The sequence below is a fragment of the Aulonocara stuartgranti genome (assembly GCF_965226115.1).
Source record: "Aulonocara stuartgranti genome assembly, chromosome: 6".
In the NCBI taxonomy this organism is placed as follows: domain Eukaryota; kingdom Metazoa; phylum Chordata; class Actinopteri; order Cichliformes; family Cichlidae; genus Aulonocara; species Aulonocara stuartgranti.
In genome coordinates this window covers 10,803,118-10,822,778 of record NC_138944.1, presented here as the reverse complement: position 1 = coordinate 10,822,778, position 19,661 = coordinate 10,803,118, and the positions used below count along the sequence as shown (strand labels likewise).

The window sequence follows — 19,661 nt, the reverse complement described above, 5'->3', positions numbered from 1 at the left end:
CATAAATCTTATGAATCTAACACAAAATTAGTATTATTAAATTGGTCAAATTAGTATCTGCAGTAAAGATTTTTTCATTCATTGTATACATTCTACCACAGGCAAAGTTGCCTCCATTTATATATATATATATATATATATATATATATATATATATATATATATATATATATATATATATATATATTGTAATAATTTATGTGTAATAATTTATGTGTAATAATTTATTCTGTTTTGGGAGTGTTTTTTATGCATCTGTATTATATTGTACATATGCATTAAAAGTGAATCTCTGTCCAAAAAAATGCACTCAGTTTATTTTTACTCACTATGAGCATCATTCATTATTCTTCCCCACTAATTAAGGTTAGGATATGCATTTTTTTTTTTATTCCAATCCATTCTTCTTTTGCAGCATTTCAATAACCTTTATCAGATTTGATGGTTTTGTTACAGACAAAAGTGTTTTGCTTTTCTTTCACAAATGTGGGGATTAAATTGTGTTAAAATGTACAAAACAGTGATGTCATGTTTTGTGACGAGGACCCAGGCACAGAGAGACTTGATGAATTTAAGAATCTTATGATTTAATAAAGACATTTGCAGACTTGCACAGAGATGGTAAAATTATGATGACTGATAACGGAGACGAGGACAACAGACGACAAGGACAGGGAGGATGCAGGGACTGACAGAGACAGGGAAGATGTGACGAGTAAAGTGTATCTTGGCTGGCTGGGCAGCTCTCTGGGTGCTCAGCACCCCCAAAGCTCTGATCCTAGAATCGCCCCTGGATTTAATTAGATATATTAACTTAATAAAATATATAAATCTGAGTTTGAGAATTGAAAAGACAGACATTTGTTGGTATCAGGAGTAATGATATGACATTCAAATGACACATTTTTGTGGATATTTTTGCAAGCATCTCACAGTGACTTTGCAGGGACTTTCCTAATAAGGCGTAAAGCTGGGCAGACACTGTGCGATTTTTTCAGTTGCGTTATTCAGCTTCTGCTCAAACTGTACGATTGACTCGCAGGGGTTAGAAGTTTGTAGGTCACGATGCAGGGTCTCACACTATACAGCCCGATGCTCTGATGCGACCCGAGTGCTCACCAGAGGCGGAGCCAGACATTTGAAACACCCGGGGCTTAGCCCTAAAGGGTAGTATGCATGTGGGAAATAACTGAAAGATTAATAGGCTCTGTTTTGAGTTTTGTTCAAAAAAGAATGACTTCATATAGGGAAAAATATATATCACATATGCAGGACACCTTAAACTAGTTTTTTAATTAAGCAGCAAGGCAGAACAAAGTCGGGGTTGTATCAAGACACGAGGACTAAACCCCAATTCAACCAGACCCAGAACTGATCCAGAATTAAAACAGGACTACAACAGTTCAAAATCAGGACTACTGAGGATTTAACCAAGACAGAATCAGAACTAGATGATAGTAGCACTAAAAATCATCATAGACCTGCACTACACTTGTTTTTTTTTTATTCTACCAAAGTCCACTATTTAGATTGAGAAAAGTTTATATAATTATTTAGCCTTGATGTGCAAAGAAGCCTGCATAACTTTATAAATGTAGAATTTGAAAAATAGCAAACCTAAAAAGAAACACTAGGTACGAGATACATGAGTACCTATGATACGGTGATACTTTTGGTAAGCAACCATTTGACTAACATGTGTGTCTCACCTGCTCTTGTTCCACCTCTGTTCTGTCCTCGTTCTGCATCTCCCTCTCTGCTCCTCTCTCTCCCTCTTTGTGCTGACAATCAAGCCAAACACCAACATCATCAAATATACAGTGGAAACCAGATATTTACACACTCTTCAGATCAAAACACAAACACTTTTTTAATTGTAACATCAAATCAGACTAAATGTTTATTTTTTTAGGTTGATAAATATAAAAACATATTTGTTAACTTTAAGAGTAAAGAGAGAAACTATCTGTATTTCTTAATTGCAAATGGCACCAAATTGTATTCAAAACTGAGCCACACTTATGGAGCTCCATAGTTCTTTTCCTGGTGTTTTGGTTGACAATTCTTGATTTTCCCATTTCAAAGAAACAGGCTCTGTGTTTTGCCTTATATGCATCCACAGCTGTGCCACCAATTTACTCACATGGACTCTACTAACCTATCAGAAGCTTCTTAAGCTCAGAATGGAATCGTCTGGAGTTTTCTTATTAATTAACAATAAACTTAGTGTACATGTACTCCTAAATTTGATGAAAGTGATAAAAATAGACAGCTCTGTCTCTCTTTATTCTGACATTTAACTAATTCAAAAGATATTTCAATATTTATTTATCCAAAACAAAACAAGTTTACTCTAAATTGATGTACAGTAAAAAAATGTTTTTGTGTTTTCTATAAAGTGTATGTAAACTGTGAATATATTGCTGTGTATTGAAGTTCCTCTTGTTTGGCATAGAAATATACTGAACAACATACAAAGCATAATATATAAAATACTACCAGAGTTTTTTCTTTGAAAGAAGCTCCTTATGTCCATTCTTGTATTTCAGTGCATTACTGAAACCGATTTATTTAGCCGTGGAGGGTAACAACTGAAAATATGAAATAAACACACATGTAAGCTAAGACTCTCTAAAGAAACAGCATTGTTGTTGTTCAACTTTTCATTTCGCCATTTGTTGATTTACTTGAAGAGCAAGTAACGTAACATGGGTCAAGTGATCAGTTTGATATCAATCTTTCGTGATACACCGTCATATTTACATTATTTGTACAGTACGAATGATTTGCTTTGGTACCTGGTCAAACTTCAGTTCTCCTCTGTCTGCCTAGCTCCGTTTCTCCAACAGCGCACTCCTAGGCAGCAGCTGCCCCGCCCCGCTTAGTGTCTGAGCTCGGATCATATTAGGGGGGATTTACGCACAGTATTAAATTCCCACAGTGTGCACTATGTGCTTCAAATATTGTGTGTAGTTTTTTGCTTTAAACAGTTGTCAGCCAGGCATCTAACTATGAAAAAATTATACTCCATTTCATTAACACTTGCCCCATGTGGCCAAGAGAGACTGCTCATCAGTAACGGTGGGGATACTGAAAGGCAATGAAAAAGAGTCTTCTTTACCACAAATGATCCCCTCTAAACTTGGTTCCCTTCACCCTCCAAGCACTTAGTGATTATAGTTCTGAGTAAAATGTATTTTATTAAACCCTGGTGTCATGAACCAAGGTTCACGCACACAGTGGGGACGCAAAAGCAGACTCAATATAAATCTTCTGGAACTATGTACAGGTTTATTGGTTTAACAGAAAAGATCAGGAACAACCAGGGGAGACGAAAATCTAAGTTAAAGCCGAGGAAATCGGGAACAGAAATGCCCTGGGAAGCCGTAATCAGGACTGTGGGAAGCTGCAACAGAAAGGAGAAACAATTAATACTGTGTAGGGGAACGGAGAGTCACAACTAGACAAGGGTTAGAATGTTAAGGCTTACAATCAGAGTCAGACCGTGGGACTTCGAGAGGAGGGTGTCTGTGGGATAGGATCTGAAGAGGCAGAGACGGAGACTGAAGGTATTCTCTGGCATACAAAGAGGCAGGTGAGCTTCAAGGGGCCAAGTTACCACTAAGGGGTGACTATCGGAATGGCGTGGAGCAGCCGTCCATGCTGGGAGAAGTAGTCCTCTAGTAACTACCTGGAATGAAATGCAGGTGTGATGGTGATGGCCCAACCCGAGGGCGTGGTCACCAGAGCAACCCGAACACACCCTGGATACTGAGCCACATCAGACACTTTCATCAGAAGTATTCTTTTTTTTTTTTTTGGCCTGTCCCGTTTGGCTCTTTTGCCATCAGAATTGTTGTCTAAAGGCAAAGAAAGATGCCCAACGGATTTACTTTACCAAACTGACCATCCCAGCCTTGCCGTAATGGTCCATTTGATTCACCTTTTATTGTTTATTTTATTTTCACTTACTGAATACGGGACAGACTTGACTGGGGGAAAGAAGGGGAGAAAGAAAGAGGGAAAGAGAAACAGCTGAGAAGAGGGACGGGGGAGAAGGGCAAAAGACAAAAACCAACAGAACGGGCAGAGAAAAAAAAGAACGGGCAGAGAAAAAAAAATCAGAAGTATTCTTAAGGAGCTGCATGACAGATGTCTAGTGTCAGAGTATTGTTCTTTCCACGAGTGCCCATGTACCTGCTCGCCTGCCTACTCGAGCCTGTGGAGATCATCTTTTCTTGAGTTTTAGTTCACATCCCAGCACCATACCTCTCAGTCTCTCTCCGTGCCGCCCAGTCTGGCTTCTGATAACTTCCCAGAGTTTGTATTGTCAGACTGTACCAAGTAAGTTATCTAACTCTCGTTAAATTCCTGTTTGTGTTCGTTTTTCGCAAACCCCCGTGCCTCCGTGTGTTTTGCTCTCTGAGTCCACCTGTAGCTACACATAACACTTTCCAAGATTCTGAAATTCACTGCCTTGGATGTAAATAGACTGCTGGATATAACGCACAATGCCAAAACCAGTCTCACTCACACTCTTAGCAAACATACTGAAGAAATATGATTTGTGTTTAAAGCACATCCTCCGTCCGTCCCCCCGGCTAAAAATGCACTGCCTTTACCTCGATCGGAAAAAGAAGTGTGTGTCAGGGTGACGTCGGATTTGTCACAAAAACTGTTTAAGATCAGCAGTCCCCAGCTTATCTTCCTGTACCTTCACGGTACAAGCCCCACCCACCTAATGTCTCATCCACTTTCACATCCACAGTTTTTTGTAAGGATCTTGCCTTGTTTTTCCATCCACATCGACCCTATGACTGTGCTGTTGACCTGTTATCTAGCACACCACCAATTACTGCAGAAAACAGTGATTGCTTCCCACATGTAAGCTGTAGAGTTTGTCAAAGCCCAAACATGAGATGATGAAAAAATACATAACAGACTCTCTGGCCGAAGGTTTCTTTTAGCCATCTTCCTCTCATCTCTGTGCTGTTTTTTTCTTTGTGGAAAAGAAAGTTAAGTCCCTTCAGCACTGCATAGATTTTTGAGGATTAAACATGATTACTGTGAAAAATAAGTACCCTTTGCCACGTCTTTCCTATGCTTGAGAGTCGTTACAGGGTACAACCATTTTCAGCAAATTGGATCTCTGCAATGCCTACCACCTGGTAAGGATTAGAGAGGGGGACGAGTGAAAGATAGCCTTCAACCCTCACCTTGGACACTTTGAGTATCTGGTAATGCCCTTTGGACTAACTAATGCACCCGCTGTTTTTCAGCTCCTGGTAACAAAGTCCTGCGAGATTTCAGAAATCATTTTGTGATCGTGTATCTGGATGACATCCTGATCCTCTCCCAGTTCCTTAGTCATCATGAAGATCATGTAAGGTTAGTTTTGCAAAGATTACTAGAGAACAAGCTGCTCGTGAAGGTTGATGAATGTGAGTTTCATGCAGAGAAGGTCTCCTTTCTTGGCGAAAAGGGACATTTCCGTTCCAACTAGTCTTAAGTACAAGAAGTAATGAACTGACCTATTCCAGAAAACTGCAAACACTTGTAATGGTTCCTTGGCTTTGTTATCTTTTAACACAGATTTATCTGTGACTTCAGTAGAATTTCTTGCTCCTAACCCAACTTATCTCACCTGGTTTCAGTTCCAGTGCACCACCATGGCACAAGATGCCTATGATAATCTCAAACACCGCTTCTCTCAGCTCCCATTTTGTCTTTACCGGAACTCTCCAAACAATTCTTCATGGAGATGGATGCAACAATCTGAAGGTTAAATGCACCCTTGGACTTTCTTTTCTCATCACCTCTCATGCATAGAACAGAACAATGATGTTGGGTATCGACCAAGTCCATGCACAAAAATCTTATGCGCTCAAACTATCTAAAAATTGCATGGATTATAGTGAGACACTAAAGGTTAACGCAGATGTCACATTAAACTCACTACATGTCACGTGTTTTTTACACCAAGTAAATCTCTTCTTCTTCTGATCATCATCAGCCTTTGTGCTCTCATCTTCAATTTTCTTCTGATCTCTTGTAGTCTATTGTCATGCAGCACTTTTCTTTGCAGTCTTCTTTCATTACTTTCTCTCTGGACCATTAGAAATGTATTTTGCCCCCTTGTTATAAAACATAACAAAACATCTGTGTGTTCTTGGCTGGTTAAAAAGCTAGGTATTTCTCCTGATTTTGATTCCATTAAAAACTGACCTTTAAAAAAGAATGCAACTATGTGCACAGCCCTCCCTCTAGTGAGCATTAGAAAGCATTGCAACATATATAGTACCAGGGGTATAGGTGTCATTTGAAAACTGAATTGGAGACAAAGCATGGGGGTGGAGATCCCCCATCCAGATTTTTTTTTTATTGTTCTAGATATTACATCTGTGTGTGTGTGTGTGTGTGTGTGTGTGTGTGTGTGTGTGTGTGTGTGTGTGTGTGTCCTGAAAGACCAAGAGAGATTTTGTTGCTAAATAACTTTAAGAGCCCAATAATCTGTATAATAACTGAAAATGTTTAAAACAGAAAAATTGATTGATAATACTTTATTCATTCCGAGGGAAATTGGGTTAAGGTTGCCAGCCGTGCCAGCGCCATCTTACCCTTCCGACCATACATACATTACACAAAACATCACATGGGGAAGACAGGTCAGAGAGGTATAACAATGGAAAAAGCACAACATGAGGAAAGATAAGGAGAACGTCTAATAATGCGGCTGTTAAGTTGAGAAGCTAATCCAAAAGAACTGAACAGAGAAGAGAGGCAATGAGTGTCTGTGTGAATGTTTTCACTTGTTTAATTGTTAGCATTATGTTTCTCTTCCATGTAATTGTGTGACAAGCTGCCAGGCTGTTTCCATCCTTATCTCCATGACATGATGTTGCTTTAGCTGCTGTGAATTAACAGCCGATTAGACTGTTGACAAACACAGTCCCCCATGCATAAGGTGTAGACAGCCTTACATTTCCACCTCATGTCTGATAATAGTGGTTCTTAAGGTCCGAACCTATATAGCTCATTGTAAATGTAAAATACAATACAGGCCTATTCTATTCTATTTTATTCTATTCTATTCTTTTCTAAGGAGAGCAGAAATCATACTATAAGAGAAAGTACCTTTAACAACTAAAGTACACAAATAAATATGTAAGCTACAAAAGCATAGCAGCCTGCATGTTTTCTATTTCTATTCAGGGTTTAGGTGTTGAAGCGCTCAGCTCAGTGTTACCACTAAAGACGACGTACATCTATTTCTAAGAGCTGTGCAACACAGCCAGGAGCCTTACGAACATAACACCAGGCACTTTTAACTCACTAATGGTGTAGAGACGTTATAAAACAAGTGTTTCGGCAGGTTGCCACATACCTCTGTTAATTTGCACCACTTTTGCAAAAGTTCCTAACGAGTTCTGTCCGCACTTCACAAAAAAGCCTTCAGCTTGTTTGGCGCTGTGAATCTTTTAATATGAAGCAGCAGCAGCAGGAAGGTGATAGGTTTGTATCAACGCTAGCTTCAACAGTTTTGAATCAAGTGTTGAATTCCGTTTCAGTGCAAGAATCACCTATCAAAATATTTAAATGTTTTATTTTGAAAGTACCCGTCCAAGTGCTTCCTCAGGTGTCCAGTAGCTGTTAGGTCAGCAGCTTCTTTCAGGAAACACATTCATTTCACTGAAAAACACTACTTAAACCAATGAGGAATGACTGACTGAGGAGGATTAAGTATGAAAAAGAAAACCAGCCATTATAATTTAAACATTTATTTTATTGTTGCAAAATTATACACTGAGAAACCTTTGAATAAACAAACCCCTGCCCTTAACAGAGAAAGCATGCACATTTTCATCTTATTTTAAAATTAACAAAGTAGTAGTTCAAGTAGTGATTGCTGAAAACTATTTCTAAACTCACTTCTGGATCTTGTTTTTAATTTCCAAGTTCCTCTGTCTATATGACAGAAGATGATAGAAGTTGAGTTATACTAAGGATCATATAAATGACTCAGTAGAGTAAAATAAATATGCTATATGAACAGACTACAAAGTATTTGTTTTTTTAAGTAGTCAGTTTTATGTAACAGAAAACCCTGCCAAGTGATTGGTCAGAAATGGCACCACAGTATTATATAATAAAAAGTACAACCATCACTGGATGCCTGACTTATTTTTTTCTTTGCTGGAGGAGTGGTGTAGGTTTAGTGGTCCTATCTCCCACACTTAAGTAAACATTCCCATTGTGCAATTTAACTGAGAATATCCAAGTGCTCCCCCTATTGCCATGAGAGCATATGATGAAAAGTATGCTCCTGCACCAAATAATCCCACGGAAGCGATACCAAGCATTTTACACCACTTGTTTAATTTGATCCTCTCCTCTTCTTCCCTTTTTCTTTGCTTTTCCTCCCTCCTTTTTTCTTCAAGCCTCTTCTGGGCTGTCTCATACATCTCATTGGTGTAGTGACTTCCTCCATTCAATTCCACCATTTCCTCTATTTTATCTAGAAGATTTTTGACCTGTTTTCCGCTTTCTTTCTGATTATTGATGAGTGAATGGTACCTTCCTCCACACTGGTTTATCAGTCTGTGTAGATGTTTACTTTCTTTTACATAGTCTTCCACTGATTTATCCTGCAGCAGGTCACCATGTGTAAACAGAACTATGGTGTATATGGAAGCATCTGAACCAAAGTTTTCTTCAATCCACTTCACAGCATCCTGTTCCTCTTGTGTGAACCTTGACTTCAGGCTGATGACTAAAAGGAAAGCATGTGGTCCAGGAACTGACTGTTCAATGCACTCTTCAATTTTTGCTTTCACCTCATCTTGTGTTTTGCTTGTGTCAAACAGCCCTGGAGTGTCAATCACAACAATTTTTCTTCCACCTTTTTCTACCTCTTTTCTGAGACAGCCGTCAGTAACAGACTCAGGTGACATGCCCTCTTTGAAAGCGTTTGTATTCCCCAGAATGGTGTTTCCAGACGCACTCTTTCCTGATCCTGTTTTACCAACCAGGATGAGTCTCAGTTCTTCATGATTTTTAGAGCCTGTGGAAAATTAATGATAGCATTTGAATTATTTGAAGGAGTGTGCATGACTAACATGACTTTTTAAAACCATGTTTTAGGGTAAAGTGAGAAAAGGTTCCGATACAGCTGAAGCAGGTGACTTTTCAGGTAGTTTCACTGACACTAGTGATTCTGTAGTCTCGTACTTGCAGCTTTTATATGCTGGTGACCACTTAAATAGAAGTTGTTGTAGATGTTCACTGAAAAAAAAAAACGACTCCAAAAACAGATATGTTGTCTGAACAAGACAAAGTCCAACACTAGGTTAGTTGTTCATATGTATTGATTAAAAATATATTTAAATAAACACAATGAAATATATTAAATGGTAAATGGACTGGTTCTTATATAGCGCTTTTCCACTCTTCTGAGCACTCAAAGCACTTTACACAACTTGTGCATTCACCCATTCACACAAGCACAACTGACATTCACACTCCGATGAATGCATCGGAGAGCAATTTCGGGTTAGTATCTTGCCCAAGGATATTTGGCATGCAGACTAGGGGAAGCCGGGAATCGAACCACCAACCTTCCGATCAGTAGATGACCTGCTCTACCACCTGAGCTACAGCCACCCTAAAAACAAATCTTCTTCAAATTAAGTCATTTATACTACAACACAGGTGAACACTTGTTATGTTTATGTATTTATAACAAACTGGCTGTACAAGTTCTTAGTCAGCTTACCTCTGTATTGATTTTGGCAGTCAGCAGTTTGTCCACATAATGTCAGTAACACCAGCAGGATGCATCCTTGGATCCAAGCTTTTGCTGCCAACATTTTAGTAAACTAGCAAAAACCTTTACATAGAAACGAAAAAAGGAAAAGCATTAAAGGAAAGTCTTTCTAATCAGATCGCAGGTAAATATTGAACTACACTGAGAATATATGTTGAATAAATCATGCCCCAAATTGGGGGCATGTAGACTTTTTATAGAAACTCTATCAATAAAATTCGTCTTCTATTGAAAGATTTAAAGGTTCTATTTTGAACGTACCTGTGCAAGGACTTTCTCTTGTGTACAGTAAACTGCTGGGTCACTAGAATCTTTCAAAGCAGACAGGACACGCCCACTTTGCATTTCCAAGGAAAACAATACTTAAACCAATGCGGAATGGTCGGCTGAGCAGCACCAGCCAGTGGTGACAAGAGGAATAGCATCATGTTCAAGTGAAAAATGTGTGACGGTAGGTCTGCTTTCTCCAGAAAATGAATGCATTGAAACAAAAATAGTTTTGCATATGAAATAAAAAAAAAAATACAGTCATTTAAAGAAAAAAATACGTTGACCTCTATAACTTGATTAATACAGATGTGAAGAGCAGGTTTGTGGGTAATTACATTTTTTTTTTCACAAATACCCTTTTATAACCTAGTTTGTCTCACATAATTGATAGTGACTATAGAACACCAGCAAAATAGGCAAGCATTCAGTAGGTAAGTAAATATATAAATTATCTTAGAACAAGAAGTCATCAGAAATAAAATGAAAATCAGCCTTTTTTATTTAAACAATGATTTTATTTTTTGCACAATTAAACACAGAGAAACTGTTGAATCAAATAAACCCCTGCACCAACAGAGAAAACACCAGCATTTTTATTTTATTTGAATATTAACACACTAGTAATTCAAGTAGTGATTACTGAAAACTATTTCTTAATTTATTCTTAGATCTTTTTTGAATGTTTAAACTTGTTTCAACCTTAAGAAACAACGTTTCATTTCATTTATTTCATTTATTTATTTATTTCACACTTTGTCAACAGTTTCCACAGTTAGTTCTTTCAAAAAAACCAACTACACTTTCTGTCAGTAAAGCACTGCAACCACGTGTGAAGAATACGAAAGAAAAGAAAACGTTCAACTTTTTTTTTTGAAAACTAGGTCACATTAAAATCCAACATCAGTTCCTCGAATTCAGTGAAGTCATGCTACAAACATGGTTCTATAACCAGAGGAAAAAAGTTTAAAATTACATACAAGTATGATTTCAAATTCAGAACCATTAGCCTGACTCCGGAAAACAGATTTGCTGGATGAACGAGGAAAAGTACAACACTAAGCTATTTTTAATGTCTTTCCATGTTCAAGTATTCATGACAAACCAGTTACACAAGTTTCTGTGCCACTTACCTTTGTATTTATTTTGACAGTGAGCAGTGTGTCCACAGAGTGTGAGTAGGACAAGTAAAATGCATGCTTGGATAAATGTTTGTGCTGCTGTTATTTCAGCCAACTCTCAAAGACAAGACAAGATACGAAAAGTATCAATAAAAACGTATCAATAAAATACATTTTCTGGTAAAATATTTAACCTGTGCAAGTACTTTCTCGGGCATGCAATAAGTTGTTAGGTCAACAGATTCTTTTCTAAAAGGCAGAACACATCCACTGTTACACTGAAAACAATAACCAATGAGGAATCACCAGCTGAGCAGCCTAAGTAATGAAGAAGCCAGCCAGTGATGAGAATAATAATAATGTTTAAGTGAACACTGTTTTAGTGTGTTTGTATGTGTGCTTTATCCACAAAACATCAGAAATTCATTAAAACAAAATCATTTTGCTTATTAAATTTAATAAAACAATAATTTAAAGAAAAAATAGGTTGACCTTTTTTACCCTGACTCCTATGGATGTGACAAGCTGGTTGGTGAGTATCTACAAGTTGCTTTTAAACATAACAGCTGGTCTTATTTTCTTTCTGCAGGATTTACAAAAAGATAATAGGGAAATGACAACTTTTAGACACAATAATTCATAGATATTCTTATATATAATATAATGTACAAGAAAATCTGAGAAAGCAAAACTCTCTTTCCCAGAATGCCCTGGGCTCTTCTTGTTTTCCAAGGCGGCAAACTGGGAAAGTGGAATGTAGGAGGACAGAACTCAGCCCATGCAAATCAGATGCACCTGTGTCTCCCTCATCAAACAAAGAAAGAGGTTGGCTGTGGGTGAGTGCTTGTACTGTGCTCCTGCGCCATTTTATTAACACTTGCCCCAAGTGGCCAAAAGAGACTGCTCGTCAGTAACGGTGGGGATACTGACAGGAAATGAAAAAGATCCTCTCTAAACTGATCCCCTCTAAACTTGATTCCCTTCACCCTCCAACTACTTATTGATTATAGTTCTGAGTAAAACTTATTTTATTAAACGCCGGCACAATCGTGCAAAATTCCTCCCAAACCCCTTCCCAAGGTTTTGCAATTCACCGCCTTGGATGTAAATAGACTGCCGGATATCACACACAAAGCTCAAACCAGTCTCATTCGAACTCTTACGAAACACACTGAAAAAATATGATTTGTATTTAAGCCCCAATTACTCCAGTTATACTCCGTCACCCCGGCTACAAACTCACACCCTATACCTCGATTGGTAAAAGAATTGTGTGCCAGGGTGAAGTTGGTTTTGTCATGAAAACTGTTTAAGATCCGCAGCCCCCAACTTACCTTCCTGTACCTTCACTGTACAAGCACCACCCACTGAAAGAAATCTCCGTCATCCGTAGATCGAGTTTCCTCCTAAGGCGTGGGCACCAATAAGCAGAGTTCATCCTTTAACATATAACAAAATTAAAATATTCTCATGCATGATCAACGGTTAATCACGGTACCGGCCGGAGTACCGGGAGCAGTTTGGAAGAACAAGAAGACGCGGAGACTGTTCTAGATTGTGATTCCAAACTGACTCAAAGTTTATTCTCTGTGCAACAGTTTTATAGGCAGACAACAAGTTTCAGTTTCAGACCCTGCCCACTGAGTGGGGTGGCGTCCTGACAGTTGAAATCCTTTGTTCAGCAAGGGCAATAAAGATGCACTCACAAGACCAATAAATCTTACAGAGATCCTACATCCTGAGTTCTGACACAAAAACCATATAAGGAAGTTCCCCCTAACTCTGAAAGGGGCCTTCTATAATCTCAACATACTTTTGACAGGTCCATTAAACACTAGACATTTAGAATCCTTTAGTGATATAAGTTTGCACATGGTAGAATACTACATGTAGTTATTTGCATTAGGAAATGTTTAACCATATATACCTAAAGGCACATAATCAATGGTGTGTGATCTTTAGCAGGCTGCACTGAGGAATGCACTGTCCCACGGCGGATCAATGCAGCTATGCCTGTTCCAGTTTAAGTGCCTTCTTTACATATAGATGAACTGTTGGATTTTCCAGACCAGCAGGCCAAAGGAAATGCCGTGGGGTCGCAGCAAGAGGAGATGAAGTTCAAACAAAGGGCATTGCAGAAACAGGGTCCTTTGTATAATATCATCAAAAACAATATCCTGTAAATGCTAACCGTAGTGCTAAAATTCACAACACCCACCTAATGTCTCATCCACGCCCCCTGTGTACCAGGATTTAGCAGAAGTTTTTCATGAGGATCTTATCTTGTCTTTCCTTCCACACCGACCCTATGACTGTGCTATTGACCTGTTACCCAGCGCACCACTTCCCACATGTAAGCTGTAGAGTTTGTCAAAGCCCAAACGTGAGATGATGAAAAAGTACATAACAGACTCTCTGGCTGAAGGTTTCTTTTAGCCGTCTTCCTCTCATCTCTGTGCTGTTTTTTTTCTTTGTGGAAAAGAAAAAAGAGAGAGTCGTTACAGGGTACAACCATTTTCAGCAAATTGGATCTCTGCAATGCCTACCACCTGGTAAGGATTAGAGAGGGGGATGAGTGAAAGATAGCCTTCAACCCTCACCTTGGACACTTTGAGTATCTGGTAATGCCCTTTGGACTAACTAATGCACCTGCTGTTTTTCAGCTCCTGGTAACAAAGTCCTGCGAGATTTCAGAAATCATTTTGTGATCGTGTATCTGGATGACATCCTGATCCTCTCCCAGTTCCTTAGTCATCATGAAGATCATGTAAGGTTAGTTTTGCAAAGATTACTAGAAAACAAGCTGCTCGTGAAGGTTGATGAATGTGAGTTTCATGCAGAGAAGGTCTCCTTTCTTGGCGAAAAGGGACATTTCCGTTCCAACTAGTCTTAAGTACAAGAAGTAATGAACTGACCTATTCCAGAAAACCACAAACACTTGTAATGGTTCCTTGGCTTTGTTATCTTTTAACACAGATTTATCTGTGTTTTGCTCTCTGAGTCCACCTGTAGCTACACATAACACTTTCCAAGATTCTGAAATTCACTGCCTTGGATGTAAATAGACTGCTGGATATAACGCACAATGCCAAAACCAGTCTCACTCACACTCTTAGCAAACATACTGAAGAAATAAGATTTGTGTTTAAAGCACATCCCCCCCCCTGGCTAAAAATGCACTGCCTTTACCTCGATCGGAAAAAGAAGTGTGTGTCAGGGTGACGTCGGATTTGTCACAAAAACTGTTTAAGATCAGCAGTCCCCAGCTTATCTTCCTGTACCTTCACGGTACAAGCCCCACCCACCTAATGTCTCACCCACTTTCACATCCACAGTTTTTTGTAAGGATCTTGCCTTGTTTTTCCATCCACATCGACCCTATGACTGTGCTGTTGACCTGTTATCTAGCACACCACCAATTACTGCAGAAAACAGTGATTGCTTCCCACATGTAAGCTGTAGAGTTTGTCAAAGCCCAAACATGAGATGATGAAAAAATACATAACAGACTCTCTGGCCGAAGGTTTCTTTTAGCCATCTTCCTCTCATCTCTGTGCTGTTTTTTTCTTTGTGGAAAAGAAAGTTAAGTCCCTTCAGCACTGCATAGATTTTTAAGGATTAAACATGTTTACTCTGAAAAATAAGTACCCTTTGCCACGTCTTTCCTATGCTTGAAAGTCGTTACAGGGCGCAACCATTTTCAGCAAATTGGATCTCTGCAATGCCTACCACCTGGTAAGGATTAGAGAGGGGGACGAGTGAAAGATAGCCTTCAACCCTCACCTTGGACACTTTGAGTATCTGGTAATGCCCTTTGGACTAACTAATGCACCCGCTGTTTTTCAGCTCCTGGTAACAAAGTCCTGCGAGATTTCAGAAATCATTTTGTGATCGTGTATCTGGATGACATCCTGATCCTCTCCCAGTTCCTTAGTCATCATGAAGATCATGTAAGGTTAGTTTTGCAAAGATTACTAGAGAACAAGCTGCTCGTGAAGGTTGATGAATGTGAGTTTCATGCAGAGAAGGTCTCCTTTCTTGGCGAAAAGGGACATTTCCATTCCAACTAGTCTTAAGTACAAGAAGTAATGAACTGACCTATTCCAGAAAACTGCAAACACTTGTAATGGTTCCTTGGCTTTGTTATCTTTTAACACAGATTTATCTGTGACTTCAGTAGAATTTCTTGCTCCTAACCCAACTTATCTCACCTGGTTTCAGTTCCAGTGCACCACCATGGCACAAGATGCCTATGATAATCTCAAATACCGCTTCTCTCAGCTCCCATTTTGTCTTTACCGGAACTCTCCAAACAATTCTTCATGGAGATGGATGCAACAATCTGAAGGTTAAATGCACCCTTGGACTTTCTTTTCTCATCGTCTCTCATCCACAGAACAGAACAATGATGTTGGGTATCGACCAAGTCCATGCACAAAAATCTTATGCGCTCAAACTATCTAAAAATCGCATGGATTACAGTGAGACACTAAAGGTTTAAGCAGATGTCACATTAAACTCACTACATGTCACATGTTTTTTACACCAAGTACTAAGATCATCTCTTCTTCTTCTGATCATCATCAGCCTTTGTGCTCTCATCTTCAATTTTCTTCTGATCTCTTGTAGTCTATTGTCATGCAGCACTTTTCTTTGCAGTCTTCTTTCATTACTTTCTCTCTGGACCATTAGAAATGTATTTTGGCCCCTTGTCGTAAAACATAACAAAAGGTAGCTCATCTGTGTGTTCTTGGCTGGTTCAAAAGCTAGGTATTTCTCCTGAATTTGATTCCATTAAAAATTGACCTTTAAAAAAGAATGCAACTATGTGCACAGCCCTCCCTCTAGTGAGCATTAGAAAGCATTGCAACATATATAGTACCAGGGGTCTAGGTGTCATTTGAAAACTGAATTGGAGACAAAGCATGGGGGTGGAGATCCCCCATCCAGCTTTTTTTTTATTCTACATTATTACATCTGTGTGTGTGTGTGTGTGTGTGTGTGTGTGTGTGTGTGTGTGTGTGTGTGTCCTGAAAGACCAAGAGAGTGAGAGAGAGAGATTTTGTTGGCAACAGCTGCTGAATAACTTTCAGAGCACAATAATCTGTCTGATAACTGAAAAATTTTAAAACAGAAAAATTAACATCTAATATTGCGGCTGTTGAGTTGAGAAGTTGAGACGCTAATCCAGAAGAACTGAACAGAGAAGAGAGGCAATGAGTGTCTGTGTGAATGTTTTCGCTTGTTTCAGTGTTAACATTATGTTTCTCTTCCATGTAATTGCGTGACAAGCTGCCAGGCTGTCTCCATCCTTATCTCCATGACATGATGTTGCTTTAGCTGCTGTGAATTAACAGCTGATTAGACTGTTGACAAACACAGTCCCCCATGCATAAGGTGTAGACAGCCTTACATTTCCACCTCATGTCTGATAATAGTGGTTCTTAAGGTCCGAACCTATATAGCTCGTTATAAATGTAAAATACAATACAGGACTATTCTATTCTATTCTATTCTATTCTATTCTATTCTAAGGAGAGCAGAAATCATACATTACACGAATGTATATATAAGCTACAAAAGCATAAATGGGCTTTGCAGCCTGCATATTTTCTATTCCTATTCAGGGTTTAGGTGTTGAAGCGCTCAGCAAAACACCTTAAAACATCAGTGAAATAGAAAAAGATGATTAAAAGTACATTTATAAGTTGTGCTGCGAAGCTGAACAAAAAGGAGTATCAACCCATTTTCCCCATGAGCTACTAACCCAAAGCTTCTCACTTCCAGTTTTAAATTAACCTTAAATTGGCTCTATGCTAATAAAACAACGCCTCTCCTTTACTGAGTTACATTCAGTTCTTTGTTTCAATTTTGATTGATTGATTGAATCTTTATTTTGAACATGTTGAAAAAGTATAAAAAAAAATAGAATTAAAAGAGACAAATGAACAAAGCAAACAAAAGGAAAGCGAGCAACCACAACTCCAAATAACGTCCATGTTCAAAAAGGAGCAGCAATTTTAATTCAATTTTATTTATACAGCACCAAATCAACACAACAGTCACATCAAGGCAGTTTATATTGCAAGGTAGACCCTAAAATAATTCACGCAATAATAATACATTTCCTGTAAAGCTTTTTGGGGGGAATGTAAAAATGTGAGAATAACAAAATGGATCCACATTGTAGAAATGGGGACTTGTGATTGTGAGCTGCCCTGAGTAGAATAAGAAATGTGGAGGACAAGGCTGAGTAGAAAAACAACATCACGTTTCAGCAGTCCATGCACTTAAGCAAGCAGTTAACTTATTTGTGCGTGTGCCCATTTGTATGTCTATGTGTGTGTCAGAGAACAGAGAGAACAACAGGAACATATGTCAATGCTCCTCACGTGTAGGGACAGGAGCATCTGTTCAGATAAGTGTTTGTGTGTGTGCATGTCTTTATGTGTGTAATGATGGCTATACAACAACAAAAAAGTATCACTCCACGTGCAGTAAAGTCACTGGGACCCAAGCAGGAGTGGAAATTGCCAGAGTTTCTTGCAATATGAAGTTCACAGCACGTGACTGCTTCACTGCAAAAACACAACCTGACATTAGAAGCAATCAATCAATGTTAATGAAAGATTATTTTAAAGATTTCTATATAATGTATTTCTTTTCACAAAATGTTTATTTCACTGATTCACTGGTGTTACATGCTCTCAAAGATATTCTTGCAAAAGTAAAAGATAAGATTTTTATTATCAGTATATCAGTCTATCTTTGAAATGCCCATGTGGTTTAGCATATGCAGAGAAACTGAGATTTAAAATTTCTGAACATAAAAGTAATTTCATTTGAGTTGATCATGATGTTGGTTGTCTTTCAAGGCATATACATTTTACCAACTCCTAACAACAGACAAGAGTTTTTCCCCTATTATATATATATGATGTAATTTTATGTAAACATTAGGCTTACGGTATTTTCTGTCATATACCTTGTGCAGAAATACTAGTGATATTTTGAATTGTGTGTTGAATAGTGTAATGTTGAGTTTGTGATCAATGTATTTTTTCACTGATGATTCACTTTTTTGTTAACTTCTTGATGTTGATGTTGTCATTTCCTGTAGTGTAGTATATTGTGTGTGTGTGTGTGTGTGTGTGTGTGTGTGTGTGTGTGTGTGTGTGTGTGTGTGTGTGTGTGTGTGTGTGTGTGTGTGGATAGATAACCATGGCCTAATCCAGGTGAATTAACACGTGGAGCTATTGGATTATCTTGTCCTGCAGTCATAATACATAATCTACATTGACTACTTATCTGTTTAGCAGTAAAGGAGTGTAGGGGCAATGATGGCCACTTAGATCAGAAGTCAGAGAAACGTCATTGAAAAATATAATGAGAATTTCAGGTAGTAAATGGTTACCTCTGTACAAAATAAATAAAATGAAAGGTGGACTGCAGGTTTAGACTACAACCTGCATCCACCCAGTCACACAGCGCTTTATCCTACGCTTTTTACCTGTCATCTTGCCCAAGGACACTTTGACACGTGGGTTGGAAAAGCAGGGGCTCCAACCGTTCAGTGCAATACAACCAGCTTTATCTCCTGAGCCACAGCCTCACAACTGCAAAATAAAAGAACAAACAAAAATAAATAAAAACAGGAGTCAGGTTTTAAGCAAACAGTCATTTGTAAATATACATATATTTTTTTTTAAATATAGGTGATGAAAATGATACACTATTCTCTGGTGGTAGTACCTTTCAACAAGCAGTTAAAGAATTTAACTTGCAGCTTCGTAAGCTGTGAAAATGACGACATGCGTGTCTCATAAACCTACATTTTACTCACAGTAAAACATATTAAATGATTAAACTGAGACATTTTATTATTGCCTGGAAATATTAGCTCATTTTGGACATTTTAGACAAAAAATTGGGAGGGTCAAGAAAAGGTTGGAGACTGAAGAGGCAGTTTTACAGAAGTAAAGATGAGTAGTGGTTCATCAATTTGTGTTTATAAATTGTGAAACAATTTCCTTAATGTAACATTGTGAAGTCTTTTAATATCTTTCTTTCAGTATTTAGTCATCTACAATACATGATGTCATCAAATTCTCAGAAATAGATTCTCAGAATCTGGAGAAATCTCTGTGCGCTGAGGACAAGACCATAAATCACTGTTGGATACCTGTGATCTTCACTCCCTCGGTTAAAACTGTAGTAAAAACAGGCATGATTCTGTCATGGTAATCGCTGTATGGTCACAGCATCATCTGTGAAGACAGTTTGACGTGCCATCCACAAATACAGGGTAAAGCTTTAATTGTGAAAAGAAGAAGCAACATGTGAATCTGATTCAGAATGCCGCAGTCTCTCATGGCCAAAGCTAATTTTAAATGGACTGAGGCAAAGTGGAAGATGAGGCAAACTGGTCATATGCATCAAAATTTGAAATC

General features: G+C 38.4%; 2 protein-coding genes across 2 annotated transcripts in view; both read right to left on the bottom strand.

Moving 5' to 3' along the window:
• LOC309709379 (claudin-4-like) overlaps positions 1–7,432 on the bottom strand; it is a 39,436-nt gene extending 32,004 nt beyond the window's left edge. The window contains exon 1 of the mRNA XM_082537972.1: positions 7,385–7,432. The gene's annotated coding sequence lies outside the window, so the exon portion shown is untranslated. The remainder of the gene's footprint in view (positions 1–7,384) is intronic.
• A 330-nt stretch (positions 7,433–7,762) lies between these two features.
• Positions 7,763–10,172, bottom strand: LOC309709237 (GTPase IMAP family member 9-like). Its single transcript, XM_082537795.1, has 3 exons — positions 10,085–10,172; positions 9,773–9,886; positions 7,763–9,061 (listed from the first exon to the last, which is right to left on the bottom strand). Exons 2-3 carry the CDS (start codon positions 9,864–9,866, stop codon positions 8,235–8,237), a joined length of 921 nt encoding a protein of 306 aa, XP_082393921.1. The 5' UTR covers positions 9,867–9,886; positions 10,085–10,172; the 3' UTR covers positions 7,763–8,234.
• Between the last annotated feature and the right edge of the window lie 9,489 nt (positions 10,173–19,661).